Source organism: Nerophis ophidion, linkage group LG22 (genome assembly GCF_033978795.1).
Source record: "Nerophis ophidion isolate RoL-2023_Sa linkage group LG22, RoL_Noph_v1.0, whole genome shotgun sequence".
Lineage (NCBI taxonomy): Eukaryota > Metazoa > Chordata > Actinopteri > Syngnathiformes > Syngnathidae > Nerophis > Nerophis ophidion.
Window position 1 is genome coordinate 11,134,811 of NC_084632.1, and position 21,094 is coordinate 11,155,904.

At 39.1% G+C, this 21,094-nt stretch overlaps 2 protein-coding genes across 4 annotated transcripts in view; one reads left to right on the forward strand and one right to left on the reverse strand.

Annotated features, from left to right (window-relative positions):
- LOC133540574 (arf-GAP with coiled-coil, ANK repeat and PH domain-containing protein 2-like) overlaps window positions 1-21,094 on the reverse strand; it is a 1,007,806-nt gene that overhangs the window by 264,375 nt on the left and 722,337 nt on the right. The window lies entirely within an intron of this gene.
- Window positions 1-21,094, forward strand: part of rnf13 (ring finger protein 13) — a 116,990-nt gene that overhangs the window by 9,497 nt on the left and 86,399 nt on the right. For all 3 annotated transcript variants that reach the window (XR_009803661.1, XM_061883268.1, XM_061883267.1), the window contains exons 2-3: window positions 1,358-1,566; window positions 5,765-5,845. Coding sequence is in view for 2 of the 3 variants with exons in the window: in XM_061883268.1 (XP_061739252.1) it covers window positions 1,453-1,566; window positions 5,765-5,845 (195 nt within the window). In the remaining variant the exon portion in view is untranslated. The remainder of the gene's footprint in view (window positions 1-1,357; window positions 1,567-5,764; window positions 5,846-21,094) is intronic.

Consider the following 21,094-nt stretch of genomic DNA (forward strand, 5'->3'; position numbering starts at 1 on the left):
TAGTGCGTCTGCCTCACAATACGAAGGTCCTGCAGTCCTGGGTTCAATCCCAGGCTCGGGATCTTTCTGTGTGGAGTTTGCATGTTCTCCCCGTGAATGCGTGGGTTCCCTCCGGGTACTCCGGCTTCCTCCCACTTCCAAAGGCATGCACCTGGGGATAGGTTGATTGGCAACACTAAATTTGGCCCTAGTGTGTGAATGTGAGTCTGAATGTTGTCTGTCTATCTGTGTTGGCCCTGCGATGAGGTGGCGACTTGTCCAGGGTGTACCCCGCCTTCCGCCCGATTGTAGTTGAGATAGGCGCCAGCACCCCCCGCAACCCCAAAAGGGAATAAGCGGTAGAAAATGGATGGATAACGTACACTTATTCAGCCTGTTGTTCAATATTCTTTATTTATTTTAAATTGCCTTTCAAATGTCTATTCTTGGTGTTGGGTTTTATCAAATAAATTTCCCCCCAAAATTCCAGTGCGACTTATATGTTTTTTTCCTTCTTTATTAAACATTTTCGGCTGGTGCGACGTATACTCCGGAGAGACTTATACTCCGAAAAATACGGTATTTTTTTTTTTTTTAACGTTAGCATATGTTCACCTACATTGTTTTGGTTTGAGTATTTTTCATATACAAAATGTATAAAAGTGGCCATCGCATTGTTAAATTTTTCTCTATGTGGCCCTCACTGGAAAATGTTTCCACTACTACTACTTAGAACCTTTGTTCTAAGTATATTCAAGTTTTGAACTGCAACATTATTGGCAGAAGGGACAGATTTCAGAATCGAACCATAAATGCACTAGCCTGAGTCTGACCATAAAAGAACTGGCAAAAATGGGCAAAAAAATCGTAATTGACCTGCAGTGAGAACAAGGCCTAAAAGTAGCTTTTGGAAAATTCCATCTCTTTTTCTGGAATAAATAAAAATCTCTATTCAGATGTGAATCGATTTTTGAGAACCCGTTGTATTTACCTTGATGGATACAATGATTCATTTCACCCCTTCATAAAAAAACAGTTATTATTAAATGATAATTAGATATGAAGCCAGATATTTGAGTGATGATGCGTACAACACAAAGAAATGACAAATGCAACACTTTCTTTGTGTTGCATTTTGCTGCAGCTCTTTTGACCAATCAACAGACGGCAGCCTTTGTAGCTCTTCCTTTAAGGTAGCGTAACACTGAAACCGGCATTGTTTTGGTACCCTTTGTAACTTTTACAATGGAAATTGGATAAACAGCTTGGTGGAATAACAGAAATATTTGCAAATTAATAACAAATACAGCAATTACAGCACTATTTGATTTACATTTGGCCAATAATCTTTGTGTTTATACTTTAAATCTTTTTATAGGTGTGACTACAACGGGCGCAGAGTGTGTGTGTGCATGCACGTTCCTGCGAAAGAGTGAGTGGTGTAGCAGCTGACCGCTGCAACGTAATGCCAAGATGCTGCTGTCCCTGGGAATGCTGATGCTGTCGGCCACACAGATCTACACCATCTTCACCGTCCAGCTCTTCGCCTTCCTCAACCTGCTGCCCGTGGAAGCCGACATTTCTGCCGTGAGTTTCTCTGAATGCAAGTGTTTTTAAACACATTATAATGGTACCGTCTGTGACTTTCGCTTGTAGGTACAACTCCGACAAGTAGGTGACGGTATGCAACGAAAGTACACTTTTTAACACATTCCATAGTCTGCCAGAGCAGGGATCAGTGTTGCCAACTTAGTGACTTTGCCGCTATATTTACTAAGGGTGTAACGGTACGTATATTTGTATTGAACCGTTTCGGTACGGAGGTGTACCGAACGAGCTTCCACACGAACATATGAAGTAGCCGCCTAATCTAAAGTCTTAACAAGCTGCTCTGCTTTCTGCCTCTGTCTCTCACACAGCACCCAGCCTTGTCCCACCCACACAACCATCCGATTGGTTACAACCATAGCGGTAACAGCCAATCAGCAGTGCGTATTCAGAGCGCATGTAGTCAGCGCTTCAGAGTCGAACAGAAAGGTGTTTAGCAGTTGAGCATAAGGCAGCGTACTCTCCCCAAATGATAATAAAAACCTGCCAGTCAACTACTAGTATCATCACTATGAGCCCGTTGACGTTCTAGAAAGAAACTGCAGCTCACCTCACTCGCAGTCCTGGCTTGAGGTAAAGCCTAATTAGCTTTTAGCGTAACGTTAGCTCATTTTGTGGTGTGTGTGTGTGTGTGTGTGTGTGTGTGTGTGTGTGTGTGTGTGTGTGTGTGTGTGTGTGTGTGTGTGTGTGTGTTGATTGAGCTGTGTTGAAGCAGCAAAAAAGGACATGATGTTAAATGAAGAGTTTCTGTCTCTGATAGTGTATATAATGTAAGTGCATCATTAGGCCTACATGAACTCCATGGTGTTCAGGGATGAATAGTCTCTCCTATTTCTATTGTACTATTTTTTTCAGCTATAGTTACATGAATCATTAGTAATGTAGCAACCTAGTTTTGAATGGAAGGGTCCCTGCTATCACACGTTGATACAAATATAACATTTACATAATAAAAATCAACTACAGGCTTCTCAAATGCTGTAATAAATTAAGCATGATGAGTTGACTTGAAACTGTTTAATGTTGCATTTTTTATATGTAGAACAAAGTTTTGTCTTTTTATTTAATCCAAGCAACAATTTGAGGCAATTTAATGTGGATTAACATGGGCAAAATTATTATAGTGTTTCCAATTGTAAAAGGATAAAGCCATTGTTTACAAATTTGGTAAATAGATAACCAAAACATTTATATTTTGTTGTTTTCTTACTGTACCGAAAATGAACCAAACCGTGACCTCTAAACCGATGTACGCACCGAACCAACATTTTTGTGTACCGTTACACCTGTGATATTTACCTAGTAGTCAGCCCTTTCTATAGGCTCGTTCTCAAAAAATCGAGACACTTTTTATCATGTTATTGGAGAATTTCGAAATGTTGACATGAAAACTGATGCTAATGCAATTACATGCAAATGTGTCATGGGGTGGAATAGCTCGGTTGGTAGAGTGGCCGTTCCAGCAACTTGAGGGTTCCAGGTTTGATCCTAGTCACAGCCGTTGTGTCCTTGGGCAAGACACTTTACCCACCTGCTCCCAGTGCCACCCACACTGCTTTAAATGTAACTTACTGTAGATATTGGCATTCACTATGTAAAAAGTGCTCTGAGTCACTAGAGAAAAGCGCTATATAAATATAATTCACTAAATGGCCAATTATGCAAATTAGATGATGCTATTAGGGCTGCAGCTATTGAATATTTTAATGATCAAATATTCTACGAAAAAAATAATTTGATTAATCAAGTAATGGGACATAAAACACAGTGTTTTTGTTGGTTGAAGAGTAATAATAAATAAACAAGAAAAATATGACCTTTTAATATAATACAAATATGATACATTGCCATTTCATTGTTTGTGCCTTCACTTGAGAAACATGTTGTTCCATAAATAAATGTAATTTGATCACATCCTTTTTACAGCCAGTTCCTTTTAATTTAATGTGAAATACGGAAATAGGCAGGCAAGGCAATTTTATTTATAGCGCACAATTCGCACACATGGCAATTCAAAGTGCTTACAGAAAATTCAAAGAAGGAAAAATTACAAAAATACAATCATCATAAAAACAATAATGCTTAAGTAAAATTAATCAAATATTGTACAAAAATACTTTCAGTTGTCACATGCACAAATAAATAAGTGTTTTCAGGCTGGATTTGAAAATTGCCAACGTTAAGGCCTGTTTAATCACTTCAGGAAGACTATTCAAGATTTTAGGAGCATAAAACTGAAACACAGTTTCACTATGTTTGGTCCTGACTTTGGGCAACAGCAGGAGACCACTCCCTGAGGTTCTCAGATCTCAAGATGGTTCATATAGTTCTAACATGTCAGATATGTACTTCGGCACAAGACCATGAAAAGACCCAATACATAAGGAGAGTTTTTTTAATGTCTGTTCTCTGAGCAATAGGAAGCTGCTGCAGTGACATTAGCATTAGGCTAATACGGTTGTATTTCCTGGTTCTAGTCAGGACTCGAGCAGCAGCATTCTGGATGTACTCCACCTTGTTTAGAGAGTCTAGTGGGAAGGTCATTTTAGTAGTCTTAACCTGCCGGAGACAAAGGCATGGATTAGTCTTTCTATGTCTGATTTAGACATTATTCCTCTGGTTTTGGCAATGTTTTTCAGGTGATAAAAAGCTGCTGATGTTATTAGTTTAAGTAGCCTATCATTGTCACCGTGCACTTTTTTAACTTTAGAAAACATCAGTAAGGATTCAGGAGGAACAGTGTGGTTTTCGTCCTGGTCGTGGAACTGTGGACCAGCTCTATACACTCGGCAGGGTTTTTGAGGGTGCATGGGAGTTTGCCCAACCAGTCTACATGTGCTTTGTGGACTTGGAGAAGGCATTCGACCGTGTCCCTCGGGAAGTCCTGTGGGGAGTGCTCAGAGAGTATGGGGTACCGGACTGTCTTATTGTGGCAGTCCGCTCCCTGTATGATCAGTGTCAGAGCTTGGTCCGCATTGCTGGCAGTAAGTCGGACATGTTTCCAGTGAGGGTTGGACTCCGCCAAGGCTGTCCTTTGTCACCGATTCTGTTCATAACTTTTATGGACAGAATTTCTAGGCGCAGCCAAGGCGTGGAGGGGATCCGGTTTGGTGGCCACGGGATTAGGTCTCTGCTTTTTGCAGATGATGTAGTCCTGATGGCTTCATCTGGCCGGGATCTTCAGCTCTCACTGGATCGGTTTGCAGCCGAGTGTGAAGCGACCGGAATGAGAATCAGCACCTCCAAGTCCGAGTCCATGGTTCTCGCCCGGAAAAGGGTGGAGTGCCATCTCCGGGTTGGGGAGGAGACCCTGCCCCAAGTGGAGGAGTTCAAGTACCTAGGAGTCTTGTTCACGAGTGGGGTAAGAGTGGATCGTGAGATCGACAGGCGGATCGGTGCGGCGTCTTCAGTAATGCGGACGTTGTATCGATCCGTTGTGGTGAAGAAGGAGCTGAGCCGGAAGGCAAAGCTCTCAATTTACCGGTCGATCTACGTTCCCATCCTCACCTATGGTCATGAGCTTTGGGTCATGACCGAAAGGATAAGATCACGGGTACAAGCGGCCGAAATGAGTTTCCTCCGCCGTGTGGCGGGGCTCTCCCTTAGAGATAGGGTGAGAAGCTCTGCCATCTGGGAGGAACTCAACGTAAAGCCGCCGCTCCTCCGCATCGAGAGGAGCCAGATGAGGTGGTTCGGGCATCTGGTCAGGATGCCACCCGAACGCCTCCCTAGGGATGTGCTTAGGGCACGTCCAGCTGGTAGGAGGCCATGGGGAAGACCCAGGACACGTTGGGAAGACTATGTCTCCCGGCTGGCCTGGGAACGCTTCGGGATCCCCCGGGAAGAGCTAGACGAAGTGGCTGGAGATAGGGAAGTCTGGGCTTCCCTGCTTAGGCTGCTGCCCCCGCGACCCGACCTCGGATAAGCGGAAGATGATGGATGGATGGATGGATGGGCCAGTATCTATTTTACACTCATGCTACTATCCAAGGTATTAACAGTTCTAGCTAGCGCAGCTAACTTCTATTCGGCCGCGAGCTAACAGTAATATCGTGGTTTTAGATTAAGCATTAAATAACCGACTCCTACATCATTGATCTTTTTTTGCAATTGAGGTATTGTGTGTGGCTGTTTGAGCATCCTGAATCATAAATTTTTCACTTTTGTTACTTTTCAGTATTCGTTTGACAACAAAACCGACACCTTTGATGACCTCCCTTCACGCTTTGGGTACCGACTACCCAGCGATGGATTGAAGGTGAGTCTGAAAGCATCAAGTCAGGATTAACAGTTTTAAAAGGTAAAATGTCAGTGTCCGCTGCAGTGGACATTTGTTTTGGTCAGAGTTACACATTTTGGAAAAAAATGCCTTATTATGCGCATCATAAATGTCCACTGCAGAGGGCGCTGTCCGTCAGGAGGCTACAAAGTACACACAAATTTACGTTAAACGGCACAGGCAAAATGTGGTGATGGTGAATTGCCTTGCAAATGTACACTTTTTAACATTTTTAATTGTCACAGAAGTAGGGCTGTCGCGGTATGAACATTTCTTAACATGGTTATTGTGACCAAAATTATCACAGTTATCATTATCGTGGTCATTTCATACTGAAATCTTTTAACCAAGTCTTGTTTAAAAAAAAAAAACCTCAAACACCACATTCACAATGTATATATGTACCTCAAGTAGAAAGTTCAATGTGCATATGAAAGCAACACAAGCATTATAAACAAAGTAATATGGCAGAAACTAAATTATAACATACATAATAAAAATAAATGTGAAAATTGTGCAAAATGGCTTAATCCTGTTTAATCCATTCCACAATTTAATCCCACATACTGATATGCTAAATGTTTTAAGTGTTGTACGTGCAAACAAATGTTTTCTATTAGATTTTTCTCTAATGTTATATTTCTCCTCTTTTGTTGAGAAGAATTGTTGTACATTCTTGAGTGGCAGGTTATAGTTTGCATTGTACATAACTTTAGCTGTTTGCAAATGCACCAAATCATTACATTTCAATATATGGATTAAATAAATAAAGTATGTGAGTGTTTTCTATATCCATCATTATGTATTATTCTAACTGACCTTTGTGTAATATGGTTTGTGAATAAAGTGTACTTTTGTAGTTATTTCCCCATATTTTTGCACAATAACTCCGATACGGTAACACTAACGAGCAGTAGAGAATATGCAGTAATTTTCGGTCCAGAACATATTTAGCTTTATTCATATTTCCACCTTGTGTTGTGTATTTTTTACATGAGATTTATAGTCTTATATTGTCCACATTTTTGGAAATGTATTTTACCCTTTCAATGTCTTCTCCGTCTATTTGTATTTGTGTTTCACTTTCTCTGCTAATGTTACGAAACAGAATTGTTTTAGTTTTACCGCGATTCAAAAATAGTCTGTTTTTGTCAAACCATACTTGCCAACCTTGAGACCTCCGATTTCGAGAGGTGGGGGGGGCGGGCTTAGGGATGGAGCAGGGGGTTTGGTTAAGAGTTTAATATTTAATATATATATATTAAATATATATATATATATATAATACTTGACTTTCAGTGAATTCTAGCTATATATATACATATATATATATATATATATATATATATATATATATACACATATATATAAGAAATACTTGAATTTCAGTGTTCATTTATTTACACATATACACACTCATAACACTCATCTACTCATTGTTGAGTTAAGGGTTGAAATGTCCATCTTTGTTCTATTCTCTGTCACTATTTTTCTAACCATATGCATGCACAGCTAGACTCTCTGGCAGAGAAGAAGTCTAGCAAAACTCCTAGCCATTATGGACAACACCTCCCACCCACTACACTCGGACCTTGCAGAGAGAATGAGCACGTTCAGTGGAAGGCTCAAACTCCCAAAATGTAACACGGAACAACACAGGAGGTCCTTCATACCGACAGCCATCAGACTGTATAATGCATATGTTCCTTGACTGCACTTAAATTTAGAATATATATAGAATATATTTATATTATTCATATATTATATATATTATATTATTTATTACTATCATTGTTTATTGTGAGCGAACTGTGGTGCCGAATTAAATAAAGTACATTCTACATTCTATTCTATTCTATGTACAGTAGATGGCAGTATTGTCCTGTTTAAGAGTGTCACAAATTCACAACATTGGAGCTTACGGCAGACTAACTGCTGTACGGTAGACGAAAATGTGACTGCTGTTGTTGTGTGTTTTTACTGGGCTGGCAGGACTATAATGAAACTGAACTCGCCCTCGATCATTCTACAGTTATAACGTCATTGGGCAGGCTCGCTCTTTATACTGTGGGAAAGCGGACGTGAAAACAGACTGTCGACACGTCACTCAGGTCCGCTTGGAGTTGGAGGGGGCGTGGCCTCCAGCTCCGCCTGAATTTCAGGAGATTTACGGGAGGAAATTTGTCATGGGAGGTTTTCAGGAGTGGCGCTGAATTTCGGGAGTCTCCCGGAAAATCCGGGAGGGTTGGCAAGTATGTGTCAAACCATCTCTTTAATTTGGTCATTTATTCTGTTGTTATTTGTATCAGCTTCTGTGTGTTTTCTCCTGCACTAAACGCAGTTCTGTCGTCTGCAAATAGTACTAACTTTAGGTCTTTTGTAACTTTACAAAGGTTGTTTATACCAAACAATTGAACAATTTTGGTCCCAGTATAGATCCTTGAGGTACACCACAATATATATTTAACTCTGTAGACGTATGTTCGCCTTCACTTATTGCTTCCTGTTGGTTAAGTAGCTTATTATACCTTTTCTGACCAGGCCTCTAATGCCCTACCGTTCTAACTTTTTTATTAAGATGTGATTAATTGTGTCAAATGCTATTTGATCTTTAAATACTGCAGCTGCACATTGTTTACCATCTATTGCTTTGGTAATGTCTTCTGTTATTTCGATTGTCATCTATGTTAAAACGATGAATTTGTATCCATATTGTCCACGAGTGTTCCACTTTATTAATGACTTTGTCCAATCCGTTGTTAAAATAGTTTTTCAATATTTTTTATAAAATTGTGGAAGTAATAAAACAGATCTATAGTTAGCAAACTGGTGTTTTTCTCCAGTCTTATAAATTGGTACGACTTTTGCTATTTTCATTTTATTTGGGAATTTGCCTGTTTGAAATGATAAGTTACTGCTATCCATCATAGCAGGGGCGCTCACACTTTTTCTGCAGGTGAGCTACTTTTCAATTGACCAAGTCGAGGAGATCTACCTGATTTCTATTTATAATTTATATTTATTTATTTATGAAAGAGACATTTTTGTTAACAAGTTAATGGTGTTTAATGATAATACAAGCATGTTTAACACACATAGATTCCTTTCTTTTATGAAGACAAGAATATAAGTTGGTGTATTTGATTCTGATGACTTGCATTGATTGGAATTAGACAGTGGTGCTGATAACGTCCGCATTTTCAAATGGAGGAAAAAAAAAGTCCTCCTTTCTGTCCAATACCACATGAAAGTGGTTGGATTTGGCATCTCATTTGTCCAACTTGCATACTCGTTTTTAAACACTTTGTTATGAGAGTAGCATATGTGTGTGGCCCTTTAATGTCTGGCAGCAGGTGAGTGACGTCAGTGAGTGTGCGGGTGGGCAAGCAAGTGAGAAAGCGGTCGCTGAGGGCGGGGGAGAAATACATTGGCATCAAACTCCGTAGCTTGCTAGCTTGTGCACGCTAGCTTTCTGAGACTCTTATTTTGTTAGCACAGGCAGGATGAAACAGGTCTTTTATGGTGAAGACAGGAACTGTGCAGTCGGCCTTTAGAGTTTTGACAGTAGGTACGGAGTCTCTAGAAATAAAATGTGTTTCTCTGCGTCCGCCCTGTTAGTGATTTTTTTCTTAAATATGAGCTCGCAGCAGCCAGCGTCATCTCACAAGATCCTCGGGTGCCGAGAATGTCAAACAACTGACGAAAGTGAAGTGTTGGTATGATTGATGATTGCTCATTTTTATGTATATTTTTTAATGCCTGGCTTGAGATCGACTGACACACCCTCCGAGATCGACCAGTCGATCGCAATCGACGTAATGCCCACCCCCGCATCATAGGTTCTGAAATTAGGACATTTTTGAAAGTGTTAAATGAAGTTAACCAATGTCATTGGTAATAATACAATAATAGTCTTCACATTTTTTCTTCTTGCTACTTGTTGACCCTGGTCTTTTGTCCACAAATAAAACAAACAACACACCCTGTGATGCTTGCTGAGGTTTAAGGTTCCACATGATTCACTGACATTTAGTTGGACCCAAACTCTGTTTTTTTCACATATTTTGAGGGTCAAATTCCCGACTGTGTGAGTTGACTTTAGACGACTGTATAAGATCATGACAAATGCACTGTACTGTACACGAAGACCTGTACATGTTGTCAACAGGTGCCACCATAAACCCCAAACTTGTGGAGGAGATAACCCTATTTTTCACTTGTGCATTTTTCTTTTGGATTTATTGATGTCACTTCTGCTACAAAGCTGCAGCTGTAACAAGCCTGCAGTGCGGCCCCCCGCATCACAGGGCAACACACGCCTGTTTGAATATGGAGGATTCCCCTTGAGGGCAGCGGGCGGCCAACAAAGCCGTCTTTGTCTCCTCTTGCACAACTGTCGCTTTGTACAGTACGACACACGTTTCCAAAACACCACCACGAGTGTAAACTCAAGGGACGCAACAAACTATTTCGGGATGTTTTTAGTCAATTATTTATTGTTGAATCAGTGACTAAAATGCAGTATAATTATGATGGAGCAGAAACTTGTATTGGTGCATGTTACATTCAGGGTTTGCGTGAACATGATTTAGTGAGATTACCAATCAAGAGTGCTGAAAGGTATTGTGCATTCTTTAATGCAGCGGGTCTAAACCTTTTTTCTGTGATGTACCCCCTGTGAATTTTTTTTTTAATTCAAGTACCCCCTAATAAGAGCAAAGCATTTTTGGTTGGAAAAAAAAGAGATTAAGAAGTAAAATACAGCACCATGTCATCAGTTTCTAATTTATTAAATTGTATAACAGTGCAACCTATTGCTCATTTGTAGTGGTCTTCCTTGAACTATTTGGGAAAAAAAGATATAAAAAATAACTAAAAACTTGTTGAAAAATAAACAACTGATTCAATTATAAAAAATATTTCTACACATAGGGAGGGGATTGTAATAGAGATCCATCTGGATTCATGAACTTAATTCTAAACATGTTTCCACAAAAAAAGAAATCTTTAACATCAATATTTATGGAACATGTCCACAAAAAATCTAGCTGTCAAAACTCTGTATTACATTGTTGCCTTTCTTTTCTCAGTTTATGAACTTACATTCATATTTTGTTGAAGTATTATTCAATAAATATATGTAAAAAGGATTTTTGAACTGTTGCTATTTTTAAAATATTTAAAAAAAAATCTCAAGTACCCCTTGGCATACCTTGAAGTACCCCCAGGGGTACGCGTACCCCCATTTGAGAACCACTGCTTTATGTATACAGATATTTGGATTGAAATTAGGGCTGCACAAAAACCGGATCTCGCCATGCATTGTAATTTTTAAACCTGTGTTTATAAATATTGACATTCTTTTTGGTGTAATTCTTATTTTGTTGATTCTCGTTTTAATCAACATTTTTGTATAATCATTTTATGGCCTATTATTTATTTTATAATGTTGACCATTTTATTTTACTTTTCTCTCCAATCTCTACATGCTATAGTGAGTCTTGCCCTGTCCTGGCTGACGTAAAGTGTTGGTTATTATTCATTCATTCATTTTGTTAAGAGCAATCGCATTAATTAATTGACTTTTTTCATGCTTTTATGTACGGTGGTGTGAGCGAACATGTCATTTTTGACTTGATAGATGATTTTGTCTTTCTCTTTATTTCTATGGAGAAAAAAAATCCCCCATCAACTGTGAAGAACGCCTGTTTTTGGGCGATAAAGATAAGTTTAATAGTAATAATAATAATAACAACAACATGAAATAATAATTTATTTGAAACAAAAGCCCTATTAGAAAACTAATTAAAATGTGTAGTGCAGAAATTTAGTAATCATAAAATACGTTTTAAAAATAACTATGGAAACTGCTTGGAAATACTTTTTTCCTCAGTGCTGATTCAAGACTAACATGAGTGTGCAGTGCAGCCGCATGAGTCCTTTGTGTTCCGCTCTTATCCTTTGTCATACAGAGACTCGCATCAGAGCTGAAGCAGAAGGTCCTAAGTTTTTACACAAAACTCACCTTCATGTGATTTTTACAAAGTTACTATCATTTGTCTGGCATTGAAAAAAACAATGGCAGGAGAAGTAAGTGTCAAACTTAATTTGTGCTGCTGTTTTTAAAATATACCGTATTTTTCGGACTATAAGTCGCAGTTTTTTTCATAGTTTGACCAGGGGTGCGACTTATACTCAGGAGCGACTTATGTGTGAAATTATTAACACATTACCGTAAAATACCATATTATTTCGCTCATTCACGTAATAGACTAGACGTATACGATTCCATGGGATTTAGCGATTAGGAGTGACAGATTGTTTGGTAAACGTATAGCATGTTCTATATGTTTTAGTTATTTGAATGACTCTTACCATAATATGTTACGTTAACATACCAGGCACCTTCTCAGTTGGTTATTTATGCCTCATATAACGTACACTTTTTCAGCCTGTTGTTCACTATTCTTTATTTATTTTAAATTGCCTTTCAAATGTCTATTCTTTGTGTTGGGTTTTATCAAATACATTTCCCCCAAAAATGTGACTTATACTCCAGTGCGACTTATATATGTTTTTTTCCTTCTTTATTATGCATTTTCGGCAGGTGCGACTTATACTCCGAAAAACACGGTAACTACCTCCACCCTTAACATTAGCTACATTAGCTTTGGCGTCCCGCTGGCGAGAACATTTTGATATCGCGCGCTCACAGTTGGCGCCCCAATATAAATTCAAATTTGGTTTGCAGTCGAAGCCTAAATAAAAAAAACTTAAAAATACATTTTTTTAAATTTTAATTTATTTGTGGTAGCACAAAATGTACTTAGAGCGGCCCATAAAAAGGTGTTTTTTTTTGGTTTTTCTTTTATATTTCGCGATGCAGGAAGCTAACACCTCACCTTCCAGCTGATATTAGTGAATCATGTTTCACAAAACATTGACTACGTTAAGTGTTTTAAAGTCAGGTTTTAGTGAAACACTTCCATAGCGAGGGAGCATGCACATACACATCTATCCATCCATCCATTTCTACCGCTTATTCCCTTTGGGGTCGCGGGGGTCGCTGGCGCCTATCTGAACTACAATCGGGCGGAAGGCGGGGTACACCCTGGACAAGTCGCCACCTCATCGCAGGGCCAACACAGATAGACAACATTCACACTCACAGTCACACACTAGGACCACTTTAGTGTTGCCAATCAACCTATCCCCAGGTGCATGTCTTTGGAGGTGGGAGGAAGCCGGAGTACCCGGAGGGAACCCACGCAGCCCGGGATTCAATCTCGAGCCCGGGATTGAACCCAGGACTACTCAGGACCTTTGTATTGTGAGGAATGTACGAAGTGCAACCTGTGTTATATCATCGCAATATAATAAGCAGCAACAATTGAAAAATACAGGTGACCGGTGCAATGGATGCAGTTAATAATTTATGAGTTCTAAACAGTTAATGTCAGAGTTGTTACTATAAAACTACTAACACAGATATGTCTTTGAATAAATGTTAGCATATTTTTAGTGTTATTTGAAAAATACATGTTGCAGCCAATTATGCAGGCATAACTGTGTCCGTATCGACTTGAAAAATGAAATATTGTGCATAGTACCCTTGTACTGTTATGGTGTAATATATCTAATAGGTGATATATCATTAACAGGTCTATGAATGTTCTCATTCATCCAGATCAGAGGTGTCAAAGTCAAATAGAGAGTGGGCCAAAATTTAAAACTGAACAAAGCCGCGGGCCAAGGTTGAACAAATGAACCTTATAATAGGGACCCAAACAAGTTTTGCATTGAATGTTGAACACCCAAGGCTTATAACTTTTCTTATAAAGTTTCAAATAATAATAATAATAATAAAAAATATCAATAGCATATGAAAAAAAATCTAAATAAAAATTGAATGCTTCTTTTCTATTTGCAAGCTTCTGAGGGAAACATCAAAATGAACCTTTTCCACCGGCTAATAATACATTTAAAAATAAAATAACAATAATGAATGAATCAAACATTCAAGCTTTGAAGTAGCAAGAGAAAGTGCATGCATAAAAACGTTATTTATAGCTCAGTTTGCTACACTGATTCGCTTTAACACTGATAATGGAAGATGCAACGCTTATATAACTTAATAGTGCAAAATCAACTTTGAAAAAACAAATGAAAAAACATCAATGGTATATTGAATAAATTAAAAAATATATATGAATGCCTTTTTTTCTATTTGCAGCCTTCTGAGGTAAATATCAACATTAACTTTTTCCGCAGGCTAATAAATTTGAAAATAAAATAATGCGGTGGTAGCGGGGGGTGTATATTGTAGAGTTCCGGAAGAGTTAGTGCCGCAAAGGGTTCTGGGCATTTATTCTGTTGTGTTTATGTTGTGTTATGGTGCGGATGTTCTCCCGAAATGTGTTTGTCATTTTTGTTTGGTGTGGGTTCACAGTGTAGCGCATATTTGTAACAGTGTTAAAGTTGTTTATACGGCCACCCTCAGTGTGACCTGTATGGAAAAGCGGACGTGACGGCAGGTTAAAGGTGCCTTTAAGGTTTGCCCCCAATATTGTTATCCGGGCGGAAATCGGGACAAAGTCGGGAGAACGGTTGTCCCGGGAGATTTTCGGGAGTGGCACTGAACTTCGGGAGTCTCCCGGGAAAATCGGGAGGATTGGCAAGTATGAGTATTAGCGGTGAATGCTGTGTTACAGCGGCAGCGCCGCTGTATAGTACCGGCGGGCCAGCTCTAATGTTAATTTGAAACGGCCTCAATGGCCAAATGAAATTACACGGTGGGCCAAGTTTGGCCCACGGGCCAGAGTTTGACACCCATGATCCAGATGATTGTCATCTCAGGGCATTCAATCGATCACAACTGGACTGTTTGGTTTGTCTTAGAAGACGTTACGCCGCTCATCCGAGTAGGTTTCATCAGTTCGTGCTCATAGACTTAGACTGGTCAGATGTATGTTGATTTTTATTTCCCCTCGGTTATTAATAAAGTATTTCTGATTCTGATTTCTGATGTAGTCCGACGGCTGGTGCCAATACAAGTCGACCTTAATGCTAACAAAGGGAAATTATACTTCGACTGTTGTTGCTTTTGACAGTTAGGATTGCTTCTTTGCATTAAAATTGTTGTTTTTCTCACTGCGACGGGGCAAAACCATCAGGTACACACCCATGGTTTTTGGAGTATACATTGTTGGGGTTTTGGCATCAGCCACAGGACTAGATCTGACCAACCTAAATCTATGAGTCCAAACTGATGAAGCCCACTGGGATGATCAGCAAAATGTCTTCTAAGACAAACCAAACAGTCCAGTTGCGATCGATTAAATGCCCTGAGATATAATTAACAGATATTAACAGACTAATTTTAAAGCAGGCGACTAAAATAACACAGTAGCACCACAGTAGGCAGTGGGGTCTTTCCCTGAATGTTGCTCTTATATCTATTGATTTATTTATCTATTTTCCAGGAAATTGTGTATATTGTTGCAAGTATTGGCAAAGCCCCCCTATTTTTTAATTACTTGCAATGTGATTATCTGCACTGCATATGATCGCGGTCTGCAAGGTATTTGTTTACGTCACATGCCTGACGGATGTTTAGCCATCAGTTTCACTCTCGTTTACGTCTAAGAATACGTGATTGATTAGCCATCAGTTTCACTCTCGTTTACGTCTAAGAATACGTGATTGATTGAAACTTTTATTAGTAGATTGCACAGTACAGATCTCGATCTAAGAATACGTGATTGATTGATTGATTGATTGAAACTTGTATTAGTAGATTGCACAGTACAGATCTCGTTTACGTCTAAGAATACGTGATTGATTGATTGAAACTTTTATTAGTAGATTGCACAGTACAGATCTTGTTTACGTTTAAGAATAGGTGATTGATTGATTGATTGATTGAAACTTTTATTAGTAGATTGCGCAGTACAGATCTCGTTTACGTCTAAGAATACGTGATTGATTGATTGATTGATTGAAACTTTTATTAGTAGATTGCACAGTACAGATCTTGTTTACGTCTAAGAATACGTGATTGATTGATTGAAACTTTTATTAGTAGATTGCACAGTATAGATTTCGTTCACGTCTAAGAATACGTGATTGATTGATTGATTGATTGAAACTTTTATTAGTAGATTGCACTGTACAGATCTTGTTTACGTTTAAGAATACGTGATTGATTGATTGATTGAAACTTTTATTAGTAGATTTCACAGTACAGATCTCGTTTACGTCTAAGAATACGTGATTGATTGATTGAAACTTTTATTAGTAGATTGCACAGTATAGATTTCGTTCACGTCTAAGAATACGTGATTGATTGATTGATTGAAACTTTTATTAGTAGATTGCACAGTACAGATCTTGTTTACGTCTAAGAATACGTGATTGATTGAAACTTTTATTAGTAGATTGCACAGTACAGATCTCGTTTACGTCTAAGAATACGTGATTGATTGATTGATTGATTGAAACTTTTATTAGTAGATTGCACAGTACAGATCTTGTTTACGTCTAAGAATACGTGATTGATTGATTGAAACTTTTATTAGTAGATTGCACAGTATAGATTTCGTTCACGTCTAAGAATACGTGATTGATTGATTGATTGATTGAAACTTTTATTAGTAGATTGCACTGTACAGATCTTGTTTACGTTTAAGAATACGTGATTGATTGATTGATTGAAACTTTTATTAGTAGATTTCACAGTACAGATCTCGTTTACGTCTAAGAATACGTGATTGATTGATTGAAACTTTTATTAGTAGATTGCACAGTATAGATTTCGTTCACGTCTAAGAATACGTGATTGATTGATTGATTGCAACTTTTATTAGTAGATTGCACAGTACAGATCTTGTTTACGTCTAAGAATACTTGATTGATTGAAACTTTTATTAGTAGATTGCACAGTACAGAACATACTCCGTACAATTGACCACTAAATAGTAACACATTATTTAATTCATGGTAATAGGTTGTGCAATAGTGAACGATTGGATTTAAATTTCCCTATAAATGCAAACCTAGCTGTTTAACTCCGTCCTGTAATGTCTTTACTTGGCCAACAGAGGACTCTGTAATGTGCTCTGCTGTGCCTATGTCCTGCATTTCTGCAGTCCACCGACAGAGAGCGCCCTTGACAATGCTTTCCACAGGCAGTAGGGCATTGAGGCAGTAGCACAGTGACGTCATGGAGCTCTGGTAGAGGAGGCACACAGAGGTGAGGGTGCTCAGGGTGTTTGGTTATTACTCACATCCTGTGCTCCATGTGCAGTTTGGCCATTTGCAACTTGATGCAAATGCACTATTAATCAGCGATTTTAGTGCGATTGTTCCGGAGATGTGCGGGTCCGGAGAAAAAAAAAGGTTCTATTTTAGTCTGAGAGAGAGGAAGTGCTGATGTTCTCTGACATACATGGTGGTTTTTCTGAGCCGTTATCTTGAAGTAGGCCTGACGGCCCCGCATTTCCTGTCACAGAAGCGTCATGCAGTTCTTCATCCCCTTTCATCATCATAGCTTCTCTTTCTCACCCATTTTCTGCTTCTCTTTTCAGTGTTCCTCATGAGCTTCTTTCACCCCTACATTTATTTTATTTATTGGGTCTGTCTTCATTCTGTTTCCATTTCCCCTAATAACTCTGTCAGCGTCTTATTCTCCCTCTCCTTCGTCTCAACAACTCTTTTTCTCTCTCACACTCCCATTAGACGAGACTTCCGGCATGTGTGTTCCAAGTTTTTCAGAGGCAACTTTTTAAATGACTGATTTACTAGATAGCACTTGGTGCATGTATACCTAAGTCCCTTAATGCATCATTTATCTCCCACATTCTGTACAGCGTCATGTTGACATAACATGGATTTGGCTGACTGTCAAACCCAAATGTTCCAGTCCATTCCATTCCATAAGTTAAGTTAAAGTTACAGTACCAATGATCGTCACACACTCACTAGGTGTGGTGAAATTTGTCCTCTGCATTCGACTCATCCTCTGATCACCCCCTGGGAGGTGAGGGGAGCAGTGGGCAGCAGCGGTGCCGCGCCCGGCAATCATTTTTGGTGATTTAACCCCCAATTCCAACCCTTGATGCTGAGTGCCAAGCAGGGAGGTAATGGCTCCCATTTTTATAGTCTTTGGTATGACTCGGCCGGGGTTTGAACTCACAACCTACTGATCTCAGGGCACTCTAACCACTAGGCCACTGAAATAATAACAATAAACAATAAAAAACAATAAACGAGTTGAATAAATAATTCCAGCGCTCATGAAACAATTAGTAATTATAAAGGTTTTAAAAAGAAACCAATAAAAACTTTAGTTTACAATAGTAATGCCTTTAATTAGTGGCACTTCAGTATTTCTACCAGATTTTGTCTTTTTTTTCTCCATGTAGAACCAAGAGACATAAAATCTAAATTTAGATTCCGAGATTCAAGAAGGATTGAAGGATTACAATTGAAGGACCGCTGCAGTCCAATGAATGAAATAGCATTTTCATTTTCAAAGTTGTTTTCCAAAAAGTGTATTATGCAAAATTGAACAAATGCTTAATGCTGAAGAGCTCATGGTAGTTTATGTAGTTTGTGTCCTGATATTCCATTCATCCATCCTTTTTCTACCGCTTGTCCCTTTTGGGGTCGCAGGGGGTTGTTGGAGCTTATCTCAGCTGCATTCAGGCGGTAAGGCGGGGTACACCCTTGACAAGTCGCCACCTCATCACAGGGCCAACACGGATAGACAGACAACATTCACACTCACATCCACACACTAGGGCGATATTGATATCTGAAATTGGTCTGATGTCAGCAATAAAACAAGAATCGGATCATGTCTGCTTGCATCTAAAGTTTTAAGATATACTAAGTGCTTCAAGTCCTGCACTAGAACAAGAAAGTTTGATCACATTACGCCTGTACTGGCTCACCTGCACTGGCTTCCTGTGCACTTAAGATGTGACTTTAAGGTTTTACTACTTACGTATAAAATACTACACGGCCTAGCTCCATCCTATCTTGCCGATTGTATTGTACCATATGTCCCGGCAAGAAATCTGCGTTCAAAGGACTCCGGCTTATGAGTGATTCCCAAAGCCCAAAAAAGGTCTGTGGGCTATAGAGCGTTTTCATTTCGGGCTCCAGTACTCTGTAATGCCCTCCCGGTAAAAGTTCGAGATGCCACCTCAGTAGAAGCATTTAAGTCTCACCTTAAAACTCATTTGTATACTCTACCCTTTAAATAGACTCCCTTTTTAGACCAGTTGATCTGCTGTTTCTTTTCTTTTTCTCCTATGTCCCACTCTCCCTTGTGGAGGGGGTCCGGTCCGATCCGGTGGCCATGTACTGCTCGCCTGTGTATCGGCTGGGGACATCTCTGCGCTGCTGATCCGCCTCCGCTTGGGATGGTTTCATGCTGGCTCCGCTGTGAACGGGACTCTCGCTGCTGTGTTGGATCCGCTTTGGACTGGACTCTCGCGACTGTGTTGGATCCATTATGGATTGAACTTTCACAGTATCATGTTAGACCCGCTCGACATCCATTGCTTTCCTCCTCTCCAAGGTTCTCATAGTCATCATTGTCACCGAGGTGCCACTGGGTGTGAGTTTTCCTTGCCCTTATGTGGGCCTACCGAGGATGTCGTAGTGGTTTGTGCAGCCCTTTGAGACACTAGTGATTTAGGGCTATATAAGTAAACATTGATTGATTGATTGATTGACTTGTGCGAAGCCCCACTGCCAGTTAGCGTTTAAATGTCCTCCGTTAAGCACACGTTTTGGTCTTTTCTCCTATTTTATTGAAGTCATTTACAAAAGGTAAAGATGGTAAGCTACATGCTACTGGGAGATAGCAGCTACACAACACCTAAGCTAGACATACTTAGGGACGGGAATGGAATCCAGTCCTTTTTGGTTTTGGCTCCGACTGAATCCTACCGGTCCTACCAGGCACAGATTCAAGACAAATCTAACGGGGCCATGTTATAGTAACTGGGTTGCGTGTGTCGTCATGCCCTGTTGCCGACTTAGCTGGCTCCTGTCATTACGGCACTTGGTGATCACTCCAAGAGCACTGAGAGCGGACTCAGCCAAACTACCTCTAGGTAATGTTGCAATTTACAATGCCAACAAAGAATTTGACTCAAAATATTGCACCAAAGTGAGTGAAGTAAGGCTCCACTTTCCCAAAAATGACCTAGGTTGATGCTATTATACTGTAAATTGGCTTTGCTATTGACATGTTACTGATTAGAATCATCAATTTTACATGGAGATTTCAACACCTCTAAATATGTTCATGAAAACTACAATTGAGATGCTTGTTACAATCAAACAGCTGGTGCGTAATAAGTACAATACTTACAGTATTGCCACTTTTTAGGGCGCAAAAAAAACCCCACACTACTGCCATTTAACATTAAGACTTGCAAAATTAATTGCTACTTAATGTTATACTTGCAAATAAGAAAGTTATAACAGCTGGACACCAGTCATTATAATCAACACATTTTTTAAATGTTGCAATACAAAATTATATTGTAGTATCAAAAACAATATTTATCAACACAAACAAAAGTACCAAAATTTAGACCGTTGAGTACTGGTATTGATTCCCAGTTACCGGCAATTGGCACTTAATTGGTACCAATTTGAATTGTACCCATCCCTGTATGTGGTAAGTGTCATAAATAGAAAGGTTTTATGGTCTAGAACAGCAGTTATCAATATAAAAAAATATCAAATAATTATAGTTGCATATTACTTACACATACACAAAGTCTTCAAGACAGGAGTGTATTACAAAGTATCTTTTATTAAACTTGCCTTAATTACCTAAATTAATTATTTTGACCAATCAGTGTGGCCAAAACAATTTCCACTCCAATTGGAAAAACGGCATTTTCCGTTCCAGACGTTATAATAAATAGGTTAGGGTTTTTGTAAGATTCCACACTTCATAAATACTATATGAAGCATAATGTAAGTATGTATGAATTGCGCTGATATCGTATTGCCAGTACTCAAGGCTCTAATATTGGTATCGGGACACCCCTAGAAAGCAGTAAACTGGCAAAAAACCCCGACTATATTTTATAGTTAAATTTTGTAAATGTAGTTTTTACTGTAAAATCGACATCTACTTAAAACAATTTAAATCATTAAATTGGAACATTATCACAATTTCAGAAGGGTTAAAACCAATAA